The sequence below is a fragment of the Lolium perenne genome, chromosome 6, assembly GCF_019359855.2.
Source record: "Lolium perenne isolate Kyuss_39 chromosome 6, Kyuss_2.0, whole genome shotgun sequence".
In the NCBI taxonomy this organism is placed as follows: domain Eukaryota; kingdom Viridiplantae; phylum Streptophyta; class Magnoliopsida; order Poales; family Poaceae; genus Lolium; species Lolium perenne.
Window position 1 is genome coordinate 15199813 of NC_067249.2, and position 22397 is coordinate 15222209.

The window sequence follows — 22397 nt, forward strand, 5'->3', positions numbered from 1 at the left end:
TTCCCCAGTACGGCCAAATTTTTTTTTTTTAAACAGCAAGGTGGAAAAAGGACATGACAGGACAGCGATTAAACCGTTGTTTGGTAAATAGGAGGAAACCCTAGGTAGCTTAGCTTGCCTGGTCAAACAAACTGGTTAAGCACTGGCAGATGTGGTGTGATTCTTGGACCAATTCTAGCCACACCCAACAAAACCCAGGTCAAACACAACTTGTAATACCACAGTCCTTTTGTACAAACTCTTGTTTCTTGATGCCACGTTTACCCAAGGATATTAAATTTAAGTATTCTTATAAGCACAGTCCCCGTCTGAACTAGTCTTATTTAGACAATCCCTGCACATGTGAAATACGCAATCTTGATCGCTAAGCTAGCTTATGAACCCTCGGTTTCGTATATTCATATGCTTAGCACTATTTTTTTTTTTAACTTCAAGCAGAAAGTTAAATTGATTATTCTTTTATGAGATCATATACTAGTTTTATATTATTGAACTTTTTTCCGTGAAAAATCTAACGGTACAATTTCTGTCTAACAAAATGTAGGGCTCCTTTGATTCAACGGAACTTCCTCTGATATTTACAAGATTTCCTAGGTTGGTCATTTGGTTTGTACAATTCAAATTCCTACGAAGTTTACCTAAATCTCTTTGAAGAATATCTTTAAATTGAAGAGAGCATGCCACTCTAATTCTATCCTCCTCCTCCCCTCTATTTCCGTGTTTTCATAATCTTGCGAATCAAAGAGACACTCAATAAGAGCATTTCATCGCATTGATCAGCACTCAAAGATATGGGGGAAATTGGAAAGTGACAACACATTTTAACACGCCATGTGATCTGTTTCAGCACAGAGCCGGTGCACACCATCATTTATCCATATCTATGTGCAACTACACCTTGAAGACGTCCACTCGAGTAAACAAGCACAAAACAGTGATGAATACTTTTTTGGGTAACAATACTACTACAATGAAATGAAAAGTAGCACACACAGTTTGAGTTTCAAGGAAAAGGAAAGTCGAAGTTGAAGTGCAGTCCGGGGCAGGCGGGCCACATGGAGACACAAACCAAGCCAAACCGGAGACTTTCTTCAGTTGGCAGCTTCCCCTCTGCACTCCAGTCTCTGCTTACTTATCAAGCCTCCCCTTGACTTCCCCTCCCTCCCCCTCTACTCGTCTTCTTCTCCCCCTCCTCTTCCCCTTGTCTCCTCCGCGAGCCATCCTCGGTTTCTCGTCTCCTCCCCAGTTCCTCCTTGACTCGGAGCAAGAGAGGGGAGGAGAGGAGGATGGGGAATATCTGCGGCGGCGCGGGGCGGGCTCACGTGGCGGCGGACTACAGGCCGTCCAGCCCAGGTGAGGCTTACATCTGGTCTCCTTCCAAGAACCCGAGTTTCGGTCTCAGGTTCACTCGCCTGTAACTTTTCCTGCGCCTTTCGATCCCTGGACCCTGCCCTGCCAGCTCGGGCCTGTCCTAGGCGGTTGGTTTTCTTGGTTCCTGCTCATGTTTGTTTCGGCGTCGCGGTGCAGAAAGCCAGGGAGGGACACCGTGGTTGTTTAGGCGAAGAATCTGTTTTATTTTAGTCGATTTTGAGTCTGAGTTAGTTCTCCTAGCTTAAAAAGGTCGTGTTGTTTTTTCCTGTGTCTGTCAGTCAGTCGTCTTGCTGAATTGGTTAGGGGCGGTGTGAAGGAACCAGGGCAAGCTGTTTGATTTACTAGTTTCAGATTCCCCCGTTCTTCGTTGTGGGGGTAGAGAGAGATGAGGGGAAGGGATTAGCTGAATTAGTATCATATCACAGAGCCGTACTTTTCCATTCTCCATGGTCAATGCTTCCTTTGCTAGCATCTAGTATGAAACGTCAGTTTAGTAATAATCTGTCAGGGAAAAAATGGTCAGTTTCCCCCCATTCCATGGATCATATAGGCTGCAGCTACGAGCTACCATGTATTACGGAAGCAATCCTAATCCTAAATGTTTCCTATGATGGGGAGAAAACATTGGCCCCTACTTCAGTTGAACTCTCTGATAGTCAAAGTCAGTATGTTTATTTTTGCGACTGAAACAAATTCAGTATGCTAACGTGTGCGAACTGTACAACAGGGGCGACGACCTTCAAGACGAGCGGCAGCGTAACAACCAGCAACAGCACCACGGGGAAGCTCTCCACCGGGAGCAGCGGCTTCATGGCCTCCTCTACCGGCAGCGTCGGCACGAACGGCGGGTTCGACGAGGGCGGGTTCCTCGAGGGCCAGATCCTGGAGGCGCCAAACCTCCGGACGTTCACGTTCCTTGAGCTCCGGACGGCTACCAAGAACTTCAGGCCGGACAGTGTGCTTGGGGAGGGTGGTTTTGGGAGGGTGTACAAGGGGTGGGTGGACGAGAAGACGATGAACCCGGCCAAGAGTGGCACTGGCATGGTGGTTGCTGTCAAGAAGCTCAACTCGGAGAGCTTGCAGGGATATGAGGAATGGCAGGTAAAATCTGGTCCTTCTTCGCCTTCTTTTTTTGTTTTTTTGGAACTTGAGATTCCAAGTTCCCAACTTGATGAGTATGAGCATGGGAATCTTGGCAAGCTTGGGGGTTTGACTTAGCTTTGCTTGCTACTGATGGTAATTGGATCAGCCCAAGCGCAATAACTGCTATGAGTATAGTTTTGTATTTTGTTTGCTGATGACACAGCCTGCCTTCTGTCCACACACCATTATCTATCATTGGCAAGGTTTTAAAAAGATCACTACAATTTTGAATATTTTCCTGGTCATTATATGCTCTTGAAGTTATGGATCTTTGTGCTTTGTTTAACTTTTGGTGACTTGATAGTGTCATTTTTCCAAGTGCTGACCAGAAACATATTGTTGGGAAGTGCTATGATGAGCTGTTCACACCTGCTGACAGGAAGTACCCAATAATCCGCATGTCTATCACAATATAGTTGCTTCTCTTTGCTTGGTCAACTCTGCTACATACAAATGCTACCACTAGGCTGGCAGATGCGACTTAAAGCTCCTAGTGTAGTCTTACAGAATCATCACTTCTAAAGGTTGCTACAGCTGCTGTATCTAATGATCATTTCTGGTTACCGACTTGCAGTCAGAAATAAACTTTTTGGGAAGGCTCTCGCACCCGAACCTTGTCAAGCTATTGGGGTACTGCTGGGAGGACAAGGAACTATTACTAGTGTACGAGTTCATGGCCAAAGGGAGCTTGGAAAACCATCTTTTCCGAAGTGAGCTATTGCTGCTGATAAAAAAATTCACCTTTTCTTCTTTGTATTTTACTTACAAAATAGGTTCATGAGCAGCCAATTGACTTAAAAATACTCATATTGGAACCTATTGCATTTCCTTAGGAGGATGTGCTCCATTATCATGGGAACTGAGGTTGAAGATAGCCATTGGCGCAGCTCGAGGACTTGCATTCTTGCATGCATCAGAAAAGCAAGTTATCTACCGTGATTTCAAGGCTTCCAATATTCTTCTAGATGCAGTAAGCTTTCTAATATACAATTTACCTATCTGTTATCTATTTGTTGACTTCAAATGCTGACTGCATTCGTTTGGCAGAATTACAACGCGAAGCTCTCTGATTTTGGTCTTGCCAAGCTTGGACCGACTGGTAGCAACTCGCATATCACGACGAGGGTCATGGGCACCTATGGATACGCAGCTCCTGAATATGTAGCCACCGGTATGTGCCCTCATGAATGTCACCCACAGATATATATGATCTAATAATGCTGCCTGCAATCGATATATACCAGTTATAGTACGAACTGAATTGAAACGCATGCCAGATAGGTTAGTTGCCCCATATGGAAAATGAATTCTCACATTTTTTCTTCCAAATTTAGAGTTCTACATTAAGTAGGCTTGTCAATCATTCACGGCAATTGCTTCTCTGCTGGATAGTTTTTTCATGATGAATATGCCATGTCTTAGCACTTAAACAGTACTTTTTTTTGCATTTGCATCCCTGTACAGTCAGCCTGTCACTTTCCACAAAAAGAGAAAATTAATGCACACAAAATTGCACTTACTCATACCAATGATTTTCTATTTCAAGTTAGCTTTCCATCCCATAGCTCCATTCATCCTTGTAGAATTTTGAATTTGGAAGTTGCTATGTGTAGTTCCTTTCTTAGATGTTGATGGCTGTTCTAACTACATGCTCTGAACAATGTTCAGGTCATTTATATGTCAAGAGTGATGTATACGGTTTCGGAGTTGTGATGCTGGAGATGCTGTCCGGCCAGCGAGCGTTGGACCCCAATCGTCCCAACGGACAGCTTAGTCTTGTTGACTGGGCGAAGCCCTACTTGGCTGACCGGAGAAAACTGGCCCGTCTCATGGACCCCCGGTTTGAGGGCCAGTACAACTCCAAACAAGCCCTCCAGTCGGCACAGCTGACGTTGAACTGCCTTGCTGGCGAACCCAGGAGTAGACCCTCGATGAAGGAGGTCCTTGAGACGCTCGAGCAGATCGAGGCGATGAAGAGCCGGACAAGGGAGGCAAGAGGAGGGAGTGGGACGTCGTCACGGGACCGCACCCACGGCCACTCTGCAGTGCACCAGCGGTCGTCGCCACGCGGAGGCAGCGATGGGCGCCGCGGTTCGAGGGCCAGCAACGGCCATGCCACCAAGGCGCGGTGATCCCTGGCCGGCTGTCGGAGCTGATGATGATGATGATGATGGCATTCTTTCTGTACATGGCCTAATTAAATTAATTTTTATCTGAGCTTGTGTTGGACCACGGTGTGTGTAGACTGTAGCAAAAATGGAAATCAGAGATGTCTTGTAATTGTATATTGTGAAGATCTAGAAATAGCAGAGGCAATAATTCTTCCATGTTCTGCAACTTGTTTTGCATTTGGTTGGATAATAGTATACCATGATGTGGAGGTGGAGCTGCTAAGATACCGGAAGAGACTAGGCAATTATATTCAACAGTTTTGTGTTGGTAATTGTTAGCATTTCATTTTTTTGTGATATGTATATAAATTCAATCTACATCATTGGCCAAATGAATCCAGTGTGCAAAATCCATTCGTCCACAATAATAACATGATGATATTTTTTTCTAAAATGGTGACTAAACTGGAATGGCGTTCGTGAAATATCCATTTGATTAAGGCTTTTTTTTGGCTTGACTTGTTCCTAGTTGTAGTAGCTGGAGAAGTCAGGAAATCAGTGTGAATGATGTGATGTGGCAACCTGTTGTTAACCCTATAGATATCGGCCGGCAATTTTGATATTTTGAAGTCAAAGCAAACAAGAAGTCTACATTCTCCTCTTGTCTCCAACCAATCAACCAGATCTTGGGAAGAATTGACTCAAGAAGCTTGAGCTACCATAGTAGACAAGTGAATCTATCTTGTTATTTTGCATTGAACGAGGTTGCTGGCCCAAACATACACCTGCCATACACATACATGATTCCCTGCTATTATGTTTGCAAACTCTTCAGTTTGTATCAACTGATGAATGGAAATATCAAATAAAATTTCAAAAAAAAAAATCAAATAGTCTTCCTGCATCTACGTTACATTGACGTTTTTTCAGCACATAAAAAGTCATAAATAAAGTACAGATTACATGACACTTTTCTCCGCCAAACAGATGACCAAAATTAATAAAATTTGAACTCGAGCTTGCAGGATTAAATTAGTCTCTGGCTCCATTGGGTGCGCTGCTCTGGATTCATGCATTCAAAAGCTCCAACCAGTAGGATGTAGGCTTCCCTTTCACCTGATCAAACCAAGGTTTTAATTGTATCAGATATACACCATGAACCAGGGTTTAACATGTCATGATTTTGCAGTTTCATGCATGCTATGGCTGCTAACTTTATTTTCCAAATCACACATGCTATTTAATGAACCCTCAGTTAAAGCAATGGCCAAGACAGAGAAGAAATACATAACCGTCAGTTAAACCAAGGAGTTATCAAGTTAAAGATTCTCACTAACATTCGTGCCGTATCAAAAGAACAAACCAAGAAGAAGAGAACTGTGAGATACCGATATAGCTGGATTTGGAGAATAATAAGACTTGAAGCATAGCCAGCATTAGTACCTAGAACTAGTACCTAGAACGAAGCTGAGAGATGTGGCAGCAAAAAGTATCTTTACACAATGATCTCCTGGATATCATTGGCTACTTCGTCTGCTGTTCCTGTCTGTGCTTCTTGTTCCCTATCTTCATCCCCTGCGCCCGATGCAGCTACTTCATGGTCCTCATCTGCATCCACTGGGCTGACTAAACAGATGAATGATGCAATCAACAGGAGGAAATAAATATGAGAAATTAGTGGACAGAGCAACCAATCGAACAAACTAAGATGTAGGGAAAGTCGTGCTTATTCACCTTCTGATTCAGATGACCTGCTGGTGAAGAAGTATTCCGACAGCATATCCCTCGCCCTGACAGCGTCCTCATTTGCTACCTGGCGCACTTGCTGATGGTAATTCCAATCCTTAGCCTTAGCGCTCGGCATCCCTGCATCATCCTCCATATCTATGACTATGTTATGCAACCTGCAGCACGCAGTGATCATCTTATATCTAGTTTGCAGATTTTCCGGCCACCACACATCTTCCCGCAGGCACTTCCATTTTTCTTGGAGCATCGCCAGCGCCTTCCGCGCGCAGGTTGTGGCTGCGAAGTGTCTTCTGTTGAACTCCACCTTGGGGTCTGAGAGGTTTTCTTCCTGGTATGGTGTGAGTAGCCAGGGGAGAAGAGGGTATCCTGCATCGCCAATTAAGTATTCCCCGACCTCTGATCCATCTGATGCTACCTTCATCTTGCTACCATTCAGACAACTACCCTTCCCGCACTCCTTGAAGAGTGGTGATTCCTGCAAACTGCTTAACTGGGTATTTCTATCCGTCGAATGCAACCAAAGGTTCATGATCCTCATCTTTGGATCAATCACGGCTTGCATCAGAATCCGGCCATTCTCCCCATGGTTGCTGTTTGGTCCAAATGGGATGTGAGTTGTACGTATAACACCGCAGCAGTTATGCAGATTGTGGATCTTACCAAACGTGGATTTGATATGATCCATTTCGCTGGAGTCTGGCCAGCGCACGTGGTGACATGCTCGCTCATGCACAGCATCAGCGAACTTCTCAGCTACCAACAAGACGGTTGACTTGCTCACACCAACAGAGGATCCTAAGCTATCTGATGGCCCACTGGAGTACAACCTTATCAGAGCAACTGCCACTCGATCCTCTAAACACAACACCCTCCCATCAATAAATGTGTAGCTGTCCATATCTTCCATTGACGGACCAAGCACCAAGCTGCAGATGTAGTCAAATGTTTTTCTTGTCATTTTGAAGACATACTCAAATCTTTGCGCGTCCTCAAAAGAAGACAAGGTTCCTGTATGAGTAGAACATGTAAAAGTGGTTACACAACCCATAACTAGCAAGACAAGAGCTCAACTCTGCCAGGGTTAAAATAGTGAGATCCAGAAATTACATCTAAGCTTTAATTATCACAGATATCACTCTTCATTTTCAGTCACCACGCAACTTAACGAAGCAGTGAGAACAACATGAGGAAGTGAAGCCAAATAAGAAAGTAACGCCAACATCAGTCAACAACCATGAGAATAATAAAAAGCTAGCTCTCCATTTGAAAAAACTTAGTCAGATCCGACCCCATCCGTACTCCTCCCTCGTGTTGGACATTTGAGAAAACAGATCACACCAGACATGCATGCCTCCAATGGGCTGGAGTCCCCAGTTTCGGCAATGGCAGTAAAGCGGGTCATTCCAGCGAGGGAGGCTGAGTGGGTCGCTTCTGCAACGACGGCCGCATATCCACTGCCTCACTGCCCCGGCAGGGTCGCACGGAGTCACGTTTGCTCGTTCAGCGCTGTCCACTGCCTCACTGCCCAAGCAGGGTCGCAGGGAGTAGTTCAAGTGACTTAAGCACATAGCAGTAGTACCGCGGCTGGAAGGGGGGCGAGCGCGGCTGCGGCGGCGTGCTGAGACCCTAGCAGACGGCGGACTAGTCAGTCAGACTTGGACTATAATGCCTTTGCTGAATAAACTGACCCGATATAAATAGTTAACAGTTGGATAGGACTTACAACTCATTGAAGGGGATGGCCGAATGAGAACGTAGGGAGTATATTCAAAATCAAATAAAGTAGTAAGAAAACAGAGAGCAAACTGATAAATTATGATGAGCGAGCAGTGCTAATTTACCTGCAGACATGAAAGATCGGCTGATATTTGTCTCCAAGTTGTAGGGGTTGGCTGTGTACAAGACATACCATTTCTTTACAATATCTCCTTCACGTGCATATGCCTTGACACGCTCAACATGCCCGAACTTGTCCCATTCAGGGCCAGATTGTCCCGCGGCTATGGAATAGAGCAACGCTAGGCTGCAGTATAGGTCCAAACACCTTGGATTTATACCTCCCATAAATTCCGGAAGTGTCTCCATGTCTTCATTGTCCAGCGAGAGCGTCTGGAGTGCGGGAACACCCTCTAGTACCTTCAGCTTTGGGCAGTCTGCGATGATTAGTATTTGTAATCTGGCAAGATTAGTGATCCTCTCCAGGTCAGGAAGTGCACCTACTTCCAGCCTGACCAGGGATGCAAAGCTCGCTACATATGTGAGACCCTGGACATAATGTATCTGTAACTTATTTAAAGCCCTTGCCTGGGAGGATAGGCCAGCAGGAAGACTAGCCAATTTGCAGTGTACTATCGCAAGTTCCCGCAAGACAGGAAAAGCTTGCACTGCCTCCACCCACTCCCACTCATCCCATTCCACCATCCACATTAAATACATCTGATGCACTTTAGGAAAAGCCACTACCACATGGGAAGGGGGCAGACTTTGGTGATGGTTGGACTGCAGGAATTCAGGTCCAACACGCTTAATGGATGGAGCACGGTGGATCTGAATGAACTCCAAGTACGGGAGCTGACACAAGCCATCAGGAAGTAGTGTGCAGCAAGCCAAGTCTTCAATCATCAGAATCCTCAAGATCTTGAGGGGCACAACTGATGATGACATCATCCAGCATGGGAGTCGCCGGCCAAAATACCCATTGATGTAAAGAAAATCTAAGTTGGGCGGAGGACAGAGCTCATCAAACACCTTCTCGGTTTTTTCTTGCTCTTCCTCAGAAACTATCTTCCTCTTTAATCTTTCCATCATCTCCCATTCTACTATGCCAGCTTAAGCTTAGGTTGGTAAGATGCACCTTCTCCCCAAGCTTTGCCTTTGCTGCAGATGATGGCACCGTTACATTCTCTAATCCGTTTAGTCCAATGTGAGTTAGCTGATAAAGTGGACCCAACTCTTCTAGACTGCACCAATCACCATCCTCTATTGCCGGAAATCCATCTACTATCCTCAAATTTGTTAGACGACAAAACCCCCTAGGTATGTCGAATATACTTGTACCACGGATGTTAAGATACCTTAGCTGGCTTAATTGCACAATGCTATCAGGAAGTTTCACAAATTGTTTGCTGCCGTAGAGGCGAATGAACTGCAAGAATTTCAGCTTTCCAAGGTTGTCAGGTAGAGCTGATGTATCAGAATTATGCAAGGACAAGTACCTCAAGTGCTTGAACTCATGCAAAAATTCAGCCAATTCACCAACCCTTGTTGAATCTGCATATAGAGTTCTTAAACTTGGAAAATGGGCCAGAAAATCTCCAGGCTTCATATGTATATCACCAACTAATATTAGTGTTCTCAATATCGTTTGTGTTTGTAAAGAACTCCAGTCTAACCCATCCGACTCTGATGATTTGCTCTCTAGGGATAACCAAAGAAACTTGTGTGCACTGACTTTACTTCCAATATTAGTTTCTCCACTATGAGCCGCTAGTGCCTCATCTCTAGACACAAATTGAGCAAATGAGCGAACAACATCATGCATGGTACACACAGATTGATCAATGTACTTTGTATTTGGCTCTATAAGGTTCCTCACAATCAGCTCCTTATAGTACTTGGTTCCTAATTCTTCCAAGTTGTTTGAGGCTCCGTGAAGAAATCCTTCACCAATCCACATGCCGATAATGTCCGTTTTATGAAGTAATGCAGTTTTAGGAAGAAGTGACCAGTCAGGCATTTCATAGACCGACCATATAGAATCATCCAGAACAATCTTCCACTCATGGCGTTTTTTTTCTTTCTGACACAAGAGTCCACCCAATACTTTGATAGCAAGAGGCAAACCGTCACATTTTGCTACAATTTGCAACCCAATATCCTTGAATGTATCAATTTCATGTCCATTTGTTTCACAAGAGAATATCTGCAGAAGTTTAAACCAAACATGAATCAATAAGGAGTCGTTTGCCTTAATTAAGATAAACATAGTGGTATGTTAGCGTGGTGTCAATTCAATTTTAGCTTCAATAAGCTCCTATAGAAAAAGTAAAGACATACCTAAACTGATTTGTCAATTGGATGAATTGGTATCAGGGATAAGTCTGGAATTCCAGCCGAGCCGGCTCAGCTCGACTTGTTCGAGGTCGTTAAAACAACGAGTTAGCTCGGCATGTGGTCAGTCATATTGTGGTATTGATTTCTAATTTATCACTCCATATCGAAGTATAGTACATATTAGTTACATATTCGAAAAAAAGTTAAATATGATACTTTCTCCGTCTCTAAAAAATCTGCTCAAGAGGTATATAGATATATTTTAGTTATAGATTATTCGTATCTACAAAAGTTGAGCAGCTTTAGTTATTATAGTTTTTCCCCCTGTCTCTAAACAAGTTTCACCAGGTATTTAAAGGTCAGCAATTGTAATACAGTACCAGATACTACATAGTATCATGTTGTAAATGATGTTATTTTTGCACCTATCTGGTCCAACTTTATAAAGTTGGATTTTGACACAAAGTTACAAACCGATATGTACTATAACGTGCAATGAAGGGTGTACCGATATTCATGCTCATACAGTCAGCGTCGCACGTCTTTGCTCATTCGACGGAGCCATAAACGTGAGAATCATTACTTTTCAAAACAAGTGGAATTGGTTAGTTTCTCTTCTTCGTTTATGTTTTTGCTCTTCCTTTTTATTATTATTGTCATTAATTGTTTAATTTTTGTACTTCTGTATTCCGATCAGTTTAGCATACGCGCACATAGTTTAAGAAAACACCCTGACCATTATTGTAATCAATAAAATACAACTATATGTCGGAGGCCCCGACGAAGGTTGCTTGCCCTAGAAGCCTCAGACGACTCCATTGACTCCGGCCTCCTCGAGATGTCTCGCCAAACGGAAGCCTTGGAGGGGCGCAACCGTCGGTTCATGGCGGCAGAGCGCCGCGCCTAGGCGGCTGGGCCGAACTCGACTCCCACAGGGCGGCCAGGGAGATCGCTGAGTCTGTGCCGTGTTGGAGGTGGAAGTGGCGGCCCGTAGGCAGGCAACCTTCGTCGCCTTGCAGGTAGCATCGGAGCGGCTCCGAAGGACACATCGAAGGTGCGGGAGATGATGGCGATGCGGCGGGCGACAAGGGCCGACGAGATCGGGGTGTCTGCCAACCAGGAAGCGGCGGCGATCACTTCCGCTCACATGGCTACGCAATAGGCAGCCACTCAAGCGACGACGGAGCAGGCATGCCATGACCTACGCCCCGACCATGAGGAGGCAGGCCACTCGCGAGAGGATGCATCGCGCCAACGAAGCCATGCGCCCAGGGCAGACTAGGGGTGACGAGGGCCAAGGGACCTCTGGCAGCGAGACTAGCGGTCTTGTGGCCAGCGAGGGCCAAGCCAGCTACGCCGATGTTGGACATCGCATGTCCTTTAGTTTAGTCTAATTTTTGTTTATTATGGATACTAGCAAAAGTGCCCGTGCGTTGCATCGGGAGAATGAAATTCTCAGATGTTACCGTGTTTGTTAGATGTTTTTCTATTCACGGCCAACATAATCATGCCCTATGTCAAAAAAAAAAAGTCTACCTAGTACGAATAGACTGTAAGTCCCGTAGCACTGATTTGTAATATTCCATGTAGACAATTATTTTAAACCAGGAAAAGTATTTAACTTTTGGAATATCATTTCAGATTTACCGCTCAGCAGGTGTGATTCGTCTCATTAAAGATTATACTGAGTTTAGGTTGATGTAAAAAATGTGAAACATGAAAAATAAGACATTATAAATCTTGTGTAGGATGTGGCCAGATTGGAGAGTGCGTGTTTGGCTTTGCTCACTCAGGGAGTCAGTGCGTCTTTTGGCTTGCTACTTCGGATCCCCACCCCCACTTTCAGGACGCGAGACGGCGAGAGCGAGGCCGGCGGCCGCTCAACACAGCCTGCTGACGCGCCTTCCTGCCCGCCGCCAGGAAGCTCATGTGCAACCTCTCCCCGGGCCCTGGTCGGATCGAGCTCTGGCCGTCCAACCTCCCCGCACTTTGCGCCGGCGGATCGAGCCCTGCCTCTCTCTCCCCATTCCACGAATTCATCTGATCCAAGATCCTTTCTTGTTGACCTTCCGCCGCTCTGCCTCTCTCTCCCCATTCCATCCTTTCTTGTTGACCTTCCGCCTCTCTCTCCCCATTACTCGAATTCATCCGATCCAAGATCATGTCTGATCTGCAATTCCTCAATTCCAGACAACAGTTCTGCAGGTTGATATTTTGGGACAGCTCGCTGATAATCTAGGAAAATTGTGAGCATATAAACCGGCAAAAGTTGGTATTAGCGAGCGAGGTGGGACTAAAATATCAATGCATCATCTCGATTTCTTTATCGTACTGGTCGGCTTGCGAGCCGTCTAGGCCCATGGGCCAATTTACCGGTACGACGCGGCTGCCGCGCCCTGTGGAAGGGATCTCGAGGACGCACCAGCGGAATAAAATAATTGAACCAGTTTGATGGCACGGGTGCGTTATATGACATTTGGTGGGAGGGCAAAACGGTCAAAAAAAAAGCGTTGACGAAACTTTTTGGCAGAAACCTTAGCTCCTTTATTATTAGGTATAGATAGATAACGATGTAGCCACCCAAAAAAATCAATCAAATGATCTTTGTTTTGCTGACTTTCGGGCCACACGAGAACGCGCGGGCTGTCCGCGCGACCGCAAACCCGCCCCAAAATTGGGCTAGGTTTGCTCCGAAACGGACGCGTCCGTGGGATGTGGTCCGTTTGCGGTTGGCCAGGGGACTCATTTTTAGGCCACACCGACACGGACAGACAACATGTGTCCATTTGAGGTGGCCCGTTGGGGATATCCCGACGCAAACGGACCTAAATTGTCGGTTTCGATCCACGCACAGAGAAAATGGGGAAATCTCCAGCCTAGCGGTCCGACGCATAGTGATCGGCCTTTCCGTGCCGACGCATTCGCGACCCAAGTTTGAGTTTGAATTGCGGCGCCGCGTCGAGGAAGTCTCTCTTATCGCTTGTCCAGAGCCTGGATGTCAACCTTAGTCGGAGCCTGTATTTCATCAGTCTCAATCTGAGCCTCGACCGTGAACCGAAGATGACGCGCGGTCAGTGAGCCTAATGAAAAATAGCTCCATAAGCAAAAGCTCATGTCATAATGAACCCTACAATATGTTCTTTCAGCCACATCGGGCCGCCTTGCGGTGGAAAATGGCCTAAATTGTGTCCTCTCCTGGGATGGCCTGCATTGGGCTTCTACATCGCCATCAAGGGCATGCGCTTGGAGACCCGCGTTGGAAATTGAGGGCTACCGCTCGGTCATCCTTTTTAAGATCACCAACAATGCCCTTGCCATCGCCCCATTGCCAAATTCCAACCCTTTCTAGTTCGTCGGCAACTTCCACAAGACACCATGAGCAAACGGGCGTTTCCCTGGAGGAAGACGAAGAAAACGATTACGAGGCTAGGGCGTCCTCGGCGAAGCCGAAGAAGCCACACAACCGCGTGTCGAGCCGCGTCCCTGTGGTCGCGAAGGAACCGCCAAAGCCCGAAAAGGAGCTCTTCTTTGGCGAGGTAATCCCGGGCGTGGATATCCGGGATGACGTGGACGACTACCTAGGCTACCTCACCTACATGGCCGAGGTGGCCAAGGAGGAGTGAACTCTCGACCGGCTCCTAGTCCATCTGGACGACATGGACGAAGAGGAGGCGGCGAGGATCGCAATCCTGGTATCTCAAAATTCGGAGCCGCCGCGGCAACATCCTAACTAGGCCAGTGCGGTCATGCCGGTAGGCATCTCCGAGGATGAGCTAGTTAGGCAAGCCTTGCAGGCCTCAGCCACACTGCCCACGCCGTTGCCTGCTCCTGCCACAGCCGCTCCTCCTCCCACTCTGGTGATCACCATGGACGCGCCGGCACCCAACTGGCCATGGGAGATGCCCGTGGTCGTCATACTAACCCAGCTTCCCGACGACGAATAGTGGGCTGGGATTTGAAGTCCTTGGAATGGTTGATAAGACATGTCTTATCTTAGCCCGCACCATGTAATCTAGATATAATAACAAAACATAATGTAGAATGAAAATTTCTAGTTTTATCTTTACTAACCAGACATTCTAAATATGCGGTGAGAGGGATTGTGCTAATAGATCATCTCTTACAAATCTTTTTTCGACTTTCTTTTTCCTCCACTTTGTGGTTATTCTATGTGGCATTGTCTAGATATCACCGTTGTACATGTCATTACTATCATTTTAGTGCGAGAGAGGAGCCCACCACTCGAGTGGACATGGGCTCACGCGCTCAGAACGACTGGCGAGCCGGTCTACGTGGCATAGGAAATGGTAGAGCCCCACGCCGTTGTAGAAGGTAATAATGCATGTCAATCTGTAGGAGCAGTTGCGATGACATTTAGGGCATCTTCCAGCGGGCCCATCCATCGAGATTTGATCCGCGCAAACAGGCGGACCAGCCGTGCATGCTTTAGTGGGCCGACCCAAATGGATCAATATGTCCACCGCGATCCATCGCATCACCAAAATTTGGGGAAGCAATGCGTCGGCGCGGATGCTGCACGGACATTGCGCGTGTCCGTTCACACATGATGCGGGCCCGCTTGGAAATGCCCCGAAGGCAGAAAAGCTGACCCGCGGCAGCGTTGAACGCAACCCGACGACAGAAGGCTAACCAGTGGTTGCAGCCATGGCCATCACTGCCACGTCGCGTGTGGCTCAAGCTCCGCGTGCCAGGATCCAATGTCCTTGGCCTATTTAAAGCGCAGCCTCCGCCATGATCATCACCACCAAGCTCCTCACCCACCAAGCATCGCCGCCATGTAGCCAGCATGCCTCGCCGCAAGCCCACCACCTACTCTATGTTGGAGAGCAACGGGTGCACGGCGCCCGCACCTCCGCCTCCGGAGTCGGAGCGCAGCTGGTGCTCTTCAGACATCTTAAACGCAGGCCTCAGCAAAGAAGACATGTGAAACGGTGGAGGTGGGATAAGGTTTCGGCCCGCATCGTCTGCTTCGGCCATTATATATAGCGGCCGATGCAGATTAAAAGCAGGGGCTGGCATATTGTTTGCATGGCAAACCACATATATACGGGTTTGGTATGGCTCAAAATAGCCTTTAAGCCCGCAAAACAGCATGCAAACGCGTTGCAGGTTACCGTTTGAGGCACGCAAAACGGCATGCAAACGCGTTGCAGGCTACCGTTTGAGGGATGTGTTAGAGATGGGCTCTAATTCCGGTCGATTCAATACCTCGGAAGGGATTTGATTTGGTGGCTGATTCGTCGTTTTGGCTGCACGTGTGCCGTCGGTGGTTGCGGACGCGGTGGCGAACACGGTCGTCGTGGCAGGAAGGGTCTACGCGGCCGCAGGTTGACATTGTCTCCACCGGCAGCATTGCTAGCCCAATCAAGCCCGCTTCTGCCGATATGGAGCAGATCGAGAAGGGGATTAAGGGCATGTTTGGTAACCTGGGCGGTTTTTTTTTGCATAGGCGGAGAAACAAAACGGCTCGTTTGGTTGCCTGGGCTCACTCGCGTTGTTGCATCGCACGGATTCTTAAAACAGTGTTCCGCCTGCATCCAGAGGAACGCCCGAATCGGCAGTTTCTCCAGGACCTAGCCCGTTCTTTTCACTCCTCTGCTCGACAGATGCAACCACTGCAAGTGGAGTTGCTTAGGCGCAGGTGGAGTTGCTTAGGCTCACTCTCCCTTACACTACTCCACACACCCTATTTTCAAATCAACACAACCATACTCCGAATCAAAATAAGCTGTACATGAAAAAGATGCGTGTCGATATGAATCAATTCCGACAATCGGTTTCGAGTTTCGTCAATCGTAAATCGTCAATTTCGTGTATGAAGTTTTAAGCAAATTTTGCCAAATTAATTGCACACGCTCAACCGTTAGAAATTTCCTGTGAGGAGTAGGTTCACCTCACCATTCCGCATGACTTTCATGTTGACACGTTTTAATTTCGGTGTACATACACTGATAGATAAATGACTCACAAGTATACTGTAATGTGTACGTATGTGTAAGTAAGGTTTGGAGTACTCTTGCTCAACTTCTTGCTTGCCATCTTCATGGACGGCGACGTGGTGATGTTAGGTGATAAGTGAGAGGTTATAATCCATGGTGGTGGTGGCATGGTGATGTTCATCTTCGTGGTCGGCGACGTGGTGATGCGACGTGGTGATGCTTATGACCGGCGTGACCGGCGGTGTTATGGTGGTATTCAGCTTCGTGGTCGGCGACATGGTGATGCTTGTGACGGGCGTGAATGGCGGTGTCATGGTGGTGTCCGTCTTCATGTTCGGTGAAGTGGTGATGCTTGTGACCGGCGTGACCGGCGGTGTCATGGTGATGTTCGGCGACATAGTAATGCGTCTGACGGGCGTAAACGACGGTGTCATGGTGGTGTTCATCTTCGTGTTCGGCGACGTGGTGATGCCTGTGACGGACGTGACCGGCGGTGTCATGGTGGTGATGGTTATGGTATGTGATAGGCAGTAATCCATGGCGGTAACTGTGTAGGTGTAACCAGTGGTGGCTTCAGCCTATCATATTCAGCCCAGTCTTGCGCGTAGGTAACGTAAACCCGCCTTGGCCGCCGTCGGCGAGAGTGACATGGTGGTCTTTTTGCGCACCGGCTTCGTGACAGCGGCGTGAGGCTTTGTGATAGGTGAGGAGGTGAGAGGTAAGATCACCATGTGGACAAGTGCTGAGGCTAAAGCTGGGCTCATATGAAACCAAACAAACTGAGGCTTACGTTTCTGCTGGGCCAAAAGCTTCGACCCAGGCGACCAAACAACAGGCCAATTGGGCCCGTGGCCCGTCTACGACGCGCAAGTCGTCTCATCTCACTGGCGCGATCATGCAAGAAATCGGACCAGCATACCAAACAGGTCCTAAGGCGTCATGAAGTGGCAGGCAGTGCTGGATCTGGTAGGCTGCAGAAGAAAGAAGAGGGGGTGACACAGAGATCTGCAACACGGTGAGTGAGGTTGCAACCCAGGTGGAGGCCAAGGAGCACGGCGAGGTTGCAGCCGCTGGAACCGACCACCAGCATCCTCAGCAGGAGCGTGAGTGGGGAGCGCAGGGCGCCCCTCCGCACGCCCGTCGTGCGCCTCCAGTGGCGGCGGCCTCCCTTCATCCCTGAAATCCTTCTTCCCTACTGCGCGCCATGGGCAGCCACATCGCGTTGTCTGACTCAGATCTGAGTGCAGCCTCGGTGGCCTCCCGCGCCCCTCCTGTGCACCTTCGCTCCATGGTTGTCGTTCCGATGAGCCATCAGCTTGGGTCGCATGGGTCGGACGCCGGAGCAGGCCCCAGCCGCGCTGCCTCTGCGGCCCCTGCTTCCCCTAGGGAGGCCGCGCCGGCGGCGACGCACCCTTGGCAGATGTCGGAATCTAGGCGCGCCCGCAACGTGCGCCGCAGGCCCCTCGCGGCCGCCAGGCGAAGCCGCGAACAGAATCCCCGCGTCGCTACATGGTTGTTCCTACAACTGTGGCCAGGAGGGCGACATCTAGGCGGAGTGCACCAATGCGACGCTCTGCGTCCGGTGAGGTGGATCTGAGCACACGTCTAGGGACTGCAAGCGCCCGCGCAGCCCCTCCGACCCGGCCCTGCCCCGCCCTGGTGCGCCGCATCTGCACCCGCCTGTTTCACCAGAGCGCCTCGACGTATGCTACCTCTCGCCAAGCCCTGGCATGGTCCAGCTGGAGGATGACCTACAGGCTATCCTCGACAAGCTTGTAGTTAAGCTGGCGCACTGGAAGGCCCGTCTTCTAACCAAGGAAGGGCGCATCGCTTACGTGCAGATGATCATGGCAGCCTCGGTGGTTTACTAGCTCCTAGCTCTTGACCTCGATCCTTGTTTTTTCAAGGCGGTGGACAAACTTCGACGGGGGTTCCTCTGGGTCGTGAACCTGGAAGCCCACGACCTTCGTTGCGTGGAACCTCGTTGGCCAGCCCAAGAGCTTTGGCGGTCTTGGGTTTCACAACCTGAACCTCCTCAACCTGGCCCTGCGATCAAAGTGGGTTTGGCTCTCCAGGACCAATATCAATCGTTCGTGGCCTGGGATGGAGATTACGGCGGCGCTTGACGTCGCCGGCTTCTTCAACGCCTCCGTTAGGAGTGCAGTTGGGAGCGGCGACTCGCTGCTGTTCTGGGAGGACCCGTGGATCAATGGCATCGGTGCGGTGTCCATTGCACATGCGGTGTTTGCCCTCGTCAAACCCGCCGCTCGCCAACGCCGGAAGGTGCGGGATGGGCTCTTACACCACGCCTGGGCCAGGGACATCTCCAGACCACTCTCGTTTGATGCCATTGTCCAGTACCTTCGGCTCTGGGCGTCTGTCGCGGCCGTGGTGCGCACCGATGGTCACGATGAGCTCTCCTGGAAGTGGACGTCAGACGGTTGCTTCAGCTCGCGCTCTGCTTACCGGATGCTCTTCGAGGGGACTACGGCATTCCCAGGTGTCGCAAACGTCTGGAACTCCTTCGCTCCCCTGAAGTTCAAATTCCATGCGTGGCTGGCGCTCCATGGCACATGCTGGACATCCGATCGCATGCTCGGCCGTGGGATGGCCACGCACACCACCTTCCCGCTTTGCAATATCGACGACGAAAGCCTCGCCCCCCTTTCCCTGCACTGCACCTTCTCCTCTGTTGTCTGGGTGGGCATGATCGCGGCTCTCCTCTTCGCCATTGGCATGCCTACTGGCCAAATGTACGAGTGCTGGTCGGAAGTCGTGGATCACCTGCCGGCAAGCCGATAGAAGGATGCCAACTCCATCATCATGCTCGTCCTTCGCGCTATCTGGCGTGAGCGCAATGCCCGTGTGTTCAATGGTCATAGCTCGAAGGTTGCCTCTGTATTAGCGTCAGTTCTTAGAACTTGGGACAGTTGGTTGCGTGATAGAGGTAGACAGACGGGAGCGGATTTTCTAACGCAACCGGTTTCTACCGATGTCAATCTGACCATTGGTGGCCTCGCGATTCGTGCGAACTTTGCTTCAGTTTGGTGTCTATTTTACTGCAATATGGTATATATATGATATTTATTAGATACAAATGAAATTCTAGACAAATCTGGTTATTTCGACCACATTATACATATATTTCAAACATATTTAAATTAATTTAGTTATTTTTCATTTAAATTACCGCGAATTTTGGTATATATAAAAAATTTACGAGATTTTACTAAAATTTTATTTAGATTCCAAATATATGTCATATGGAGATGATACAAACTAGATATAGAGAAGGAGCTTAACACGAATCGCGAGGAGACGGACGGTGGTCGGATGCCCGGTAGAAACCGGCTCCGTTAGAAATGACTTTCTCGTAGACAGACAGGAGATGTAACCTAGCTCAGTACGGTGGCGCCTCCGGATGCCGTGGATCGTTTGTAACAACTAGAAGGATACCCCACGCGTTGCAGTGGGAATCTTCTAAGAAATTATATTGTCTAAATGAAATGGTATAATACATATGTAATATGAATTGTATGTAGAAGAATGCAATATTCAATTGGCCAAAATAGTTGAGATGCTAAATTTAATTCACATTATTTTTTTATATTTGATGGCTATAAATTAGCTATGTGGACATTTTAATCAAAAAATGGTGACATAGATAGCTTGCATGCAAGGATACATCAATAATGAATGTTAGTGGGGATGACATGGATATTTGATTGGCTAATGGAATAGATGATGTGGATGGCTTGCATGTAGAGATAGACTAACATTAATTGCAGTTAGTGAGGTTTTGCTTTATAAGAAGTATAGATGGGGTTTCTTCCCCTCTTCTAATCTTAATACAAAACGCGCAGAGCTCCGGCGGGTACTAAAAAAAAAGCATCCTCAGCAGGTCTTTTCAGCCCTGCGCCAGTCGTCTCGTCGGCACTACGACGGTAGCTGTGTGTGTGCCGTGGGATTCCGTGTGCGGCAGGGCCCGCATCCGCATCGACTTTTCTTGTATTTCCTGGGATTCCTAGCTAGATTGAATGCATCACACCACAAAATCTAGAAGGAAAGAAAATAGTCTTTGGGAATTCTAACCCAAATTTTTGAATTAGTTTAGTACCAACATATAACTACATTCAATCTAGCCCGTAAAACCATACAATTTAGTTGCATGGGAGTATCAAACCCAAGTTTAATCTCTAAGTTCATAATATCATGCCTTAATTACTTATTACCGTATATAGAGGATTTTATGCACGTGTTGTGGCATAAGTATACATTCATGTGTGGTATGGATCCGTCTTGTATTTACAAAGAAAAGACATAAAATGCGCTAATAGTATATATTTATTCCAAATTAAGCTAAAAGCTAGCTGTTTTGAAAGATGCTTTGAGTTTTGTCAAGTACCTGATTCTTTATCAAGGACCAACCATCATCCTCTTTTAACTTGTCGACGCGGTGGTAGGGAAGCATAGCTTTCATCCCTCGAGCAACTCTTTCATCTCTAGTAGTGACGAGAATTCGGCTACCTCGAGCAACGACATTAGCCAAATGACTTCCAAGCACGTCATCGCATGCTGTGGGGATCCACACATCATCCATCACTATAAATAGCTTCTTCCCTTTCATGGTAGCAGTAAGGATTGGGTGAAGCACAGCCAACGCCGTTCCACCACCGTATTCTCCTCCGGCGAGTGTAATGGTTGTCTTGATCAGCTCAACCTTGTCAAAGTTCTGGTTGACGCTCAACCATATTGTCTTGTCGAACTCGGCATTAACGATTTCATCGTTAAATATCTTCTGTGCAAGAGTGGTCTTACAAATTCCGCCGACCCCAACAATGGCTACCACCATGATGTTGGCGTTGCCCTCTTTTTCAGTCAACATGATATCGACGATTGCTCTTGTGTCTTCTTCGATCTTCTCGCCGACTACACCTAACCGATCTAATTCCCCGTATGTCTCACGGCTGTGAATACCAGAATGAGAGGCATGCACCCTGCTGTTACGGTCCTCATAGGAACCAAGATTGATGAAGTTGAAAGCATCGCCTCGCTCCTTGATGGTGCCGAGCTTCTTATTGAGCTCCTTGATGCGGGTGCCGATGTTGTGGGCATGGGCTGGATTCCGCATGCAAAAGAGCAAGGGGTTGAAGCACCCAACATCTACGGTGGATTGACCTTGCTCCATGGCCTTGAGTTGGCATAGGTCGAGGATGTCAGCAGCTTCGTACATGGCACGTTTGAGCTCTGCCACCCACTCTTGCATGGTCTTGTCAGTGATGTTCCTCCTATCAGCATCGGCGAGGAAGTTCTTGAGGTCCCTAAGCTTGGCATCCATCTTGTCGATCTCGTCTCTGACTCCAAGCAGCATGTGCACTTCTTCACTTGCCATCTCCGTCAGCATGTTTTGCACGTAGGATGCAAAAGCATCCAGGACCATCGCCATTTTTGCTGCGTTTTTTCTGTAATAACAAAGATAAGAACACATATCATCCCCAACACTTGTTGTAACTAAATATCACCAGCAAAAAAGATGAAGAAAGGGGGAAGGCTGCAATTTTTAAGATGATTACATGAGAAACAAACGAGTTGCAATTTATAAGCACGAGAAACAAACAAAGTAGACAAAATGTACTTATATCGATAGATGCAAGCAAAGGCAGACGAATAGAGGATCCAAAATGACCTTCAAGGATGGATGGTTGTTGGGTCCTGCTCTAGTGCCTCTGGATCAAAGGCTCGTACCAGCAAATAGGAAGGACGGGTCACCACCGCTGGAATATCTGACATGATTACACGAGAGACACACGAGTTGTTATTTATAAGCATGAGAGAAAAAAATGCAAAAGCTATTAATGTCGATAGATGCAAGCAAAGCCAGCTGAAGATTCGAAATTACCTTCAAGAATGGATGGATGTTGCGTCGTCTTACTAGTGAAGGGTAGGCCACACACGTGCTGTTTCCATTAATGACGCTATATTAACGGATAGTAGACCCAGATTGATCAGA

The 22397-nt window shown here is 47.7% G+C and overlaps 1 protein-coding gene and 1 pseudogene across 1 annotated transcript; one reads left to right on the forward strand and one right to left on the reverse strand.

The window, feature by feature from the left end:
* The first annotated feature begins 1136 nt into the window (after nucleotides 1-1136).
* Nucleotides 1137-4846, forward strand: LOC127308784 (probable serine/threonine-protein kinase PIX13). Its single transcript, XM_051339685.2, has 6 exons — nucleotides 1137-1353; nucleotides 2099-2472; nucleotides 3089-3224; nucleotides 3348-3484; nucleotides 3562-3685; nucleotides 4183-4846. The coding sequence occupies exons 1-6, from the start codon at nucleotides 1287-1289 to the stop codon at nucleotides 4644-4646; spliced, it is 1302 nt and encodes a 433-aa protein (XP_051195645.1). The 5' UTR covers nucleotides 1137-1286; the 3' UTR covers nucleotides 4647-4846.
* Nucleotides 4847-5335: 489 nt separating this feature from the next.
* On the reverse strand, nucleotides 5336-22142 carry LOC127308783 (putative disease resistance protein RGA4; annotated as a pseudogene).
* Between the last annotated feature and the right edge of the window lie 255 nt (nucleotides 22143-22397).

What these genes read in the sequence shown, in the direction of transcription:
- LOC127308784 (XM_051339685.2), top strand. Translation starts at nt 1,287, where the DNA reads ATGGGGAATATCTGCGGCGGCGCGGGGCGGGCTCACGTGGCGGCGGAC. An exon ending in CTACAGGCCGTCCAGCCCAG is followed by an intron (nt 1,354 to 2,098) that starts GTGAGGCTTACA and finishes ACTGTACAACAG; the next exon opens with GGGCGACGACCTTCAAGACG. An exon ending in GGAAAACCATCTTTTCCGAA is followed by an intron (nt 3,225 to 3,347) that starts GTGAGCTATTGC and finishes GCATTTCCTTAG; the next exon opens with GAGGATGTGCTCCATTATCA.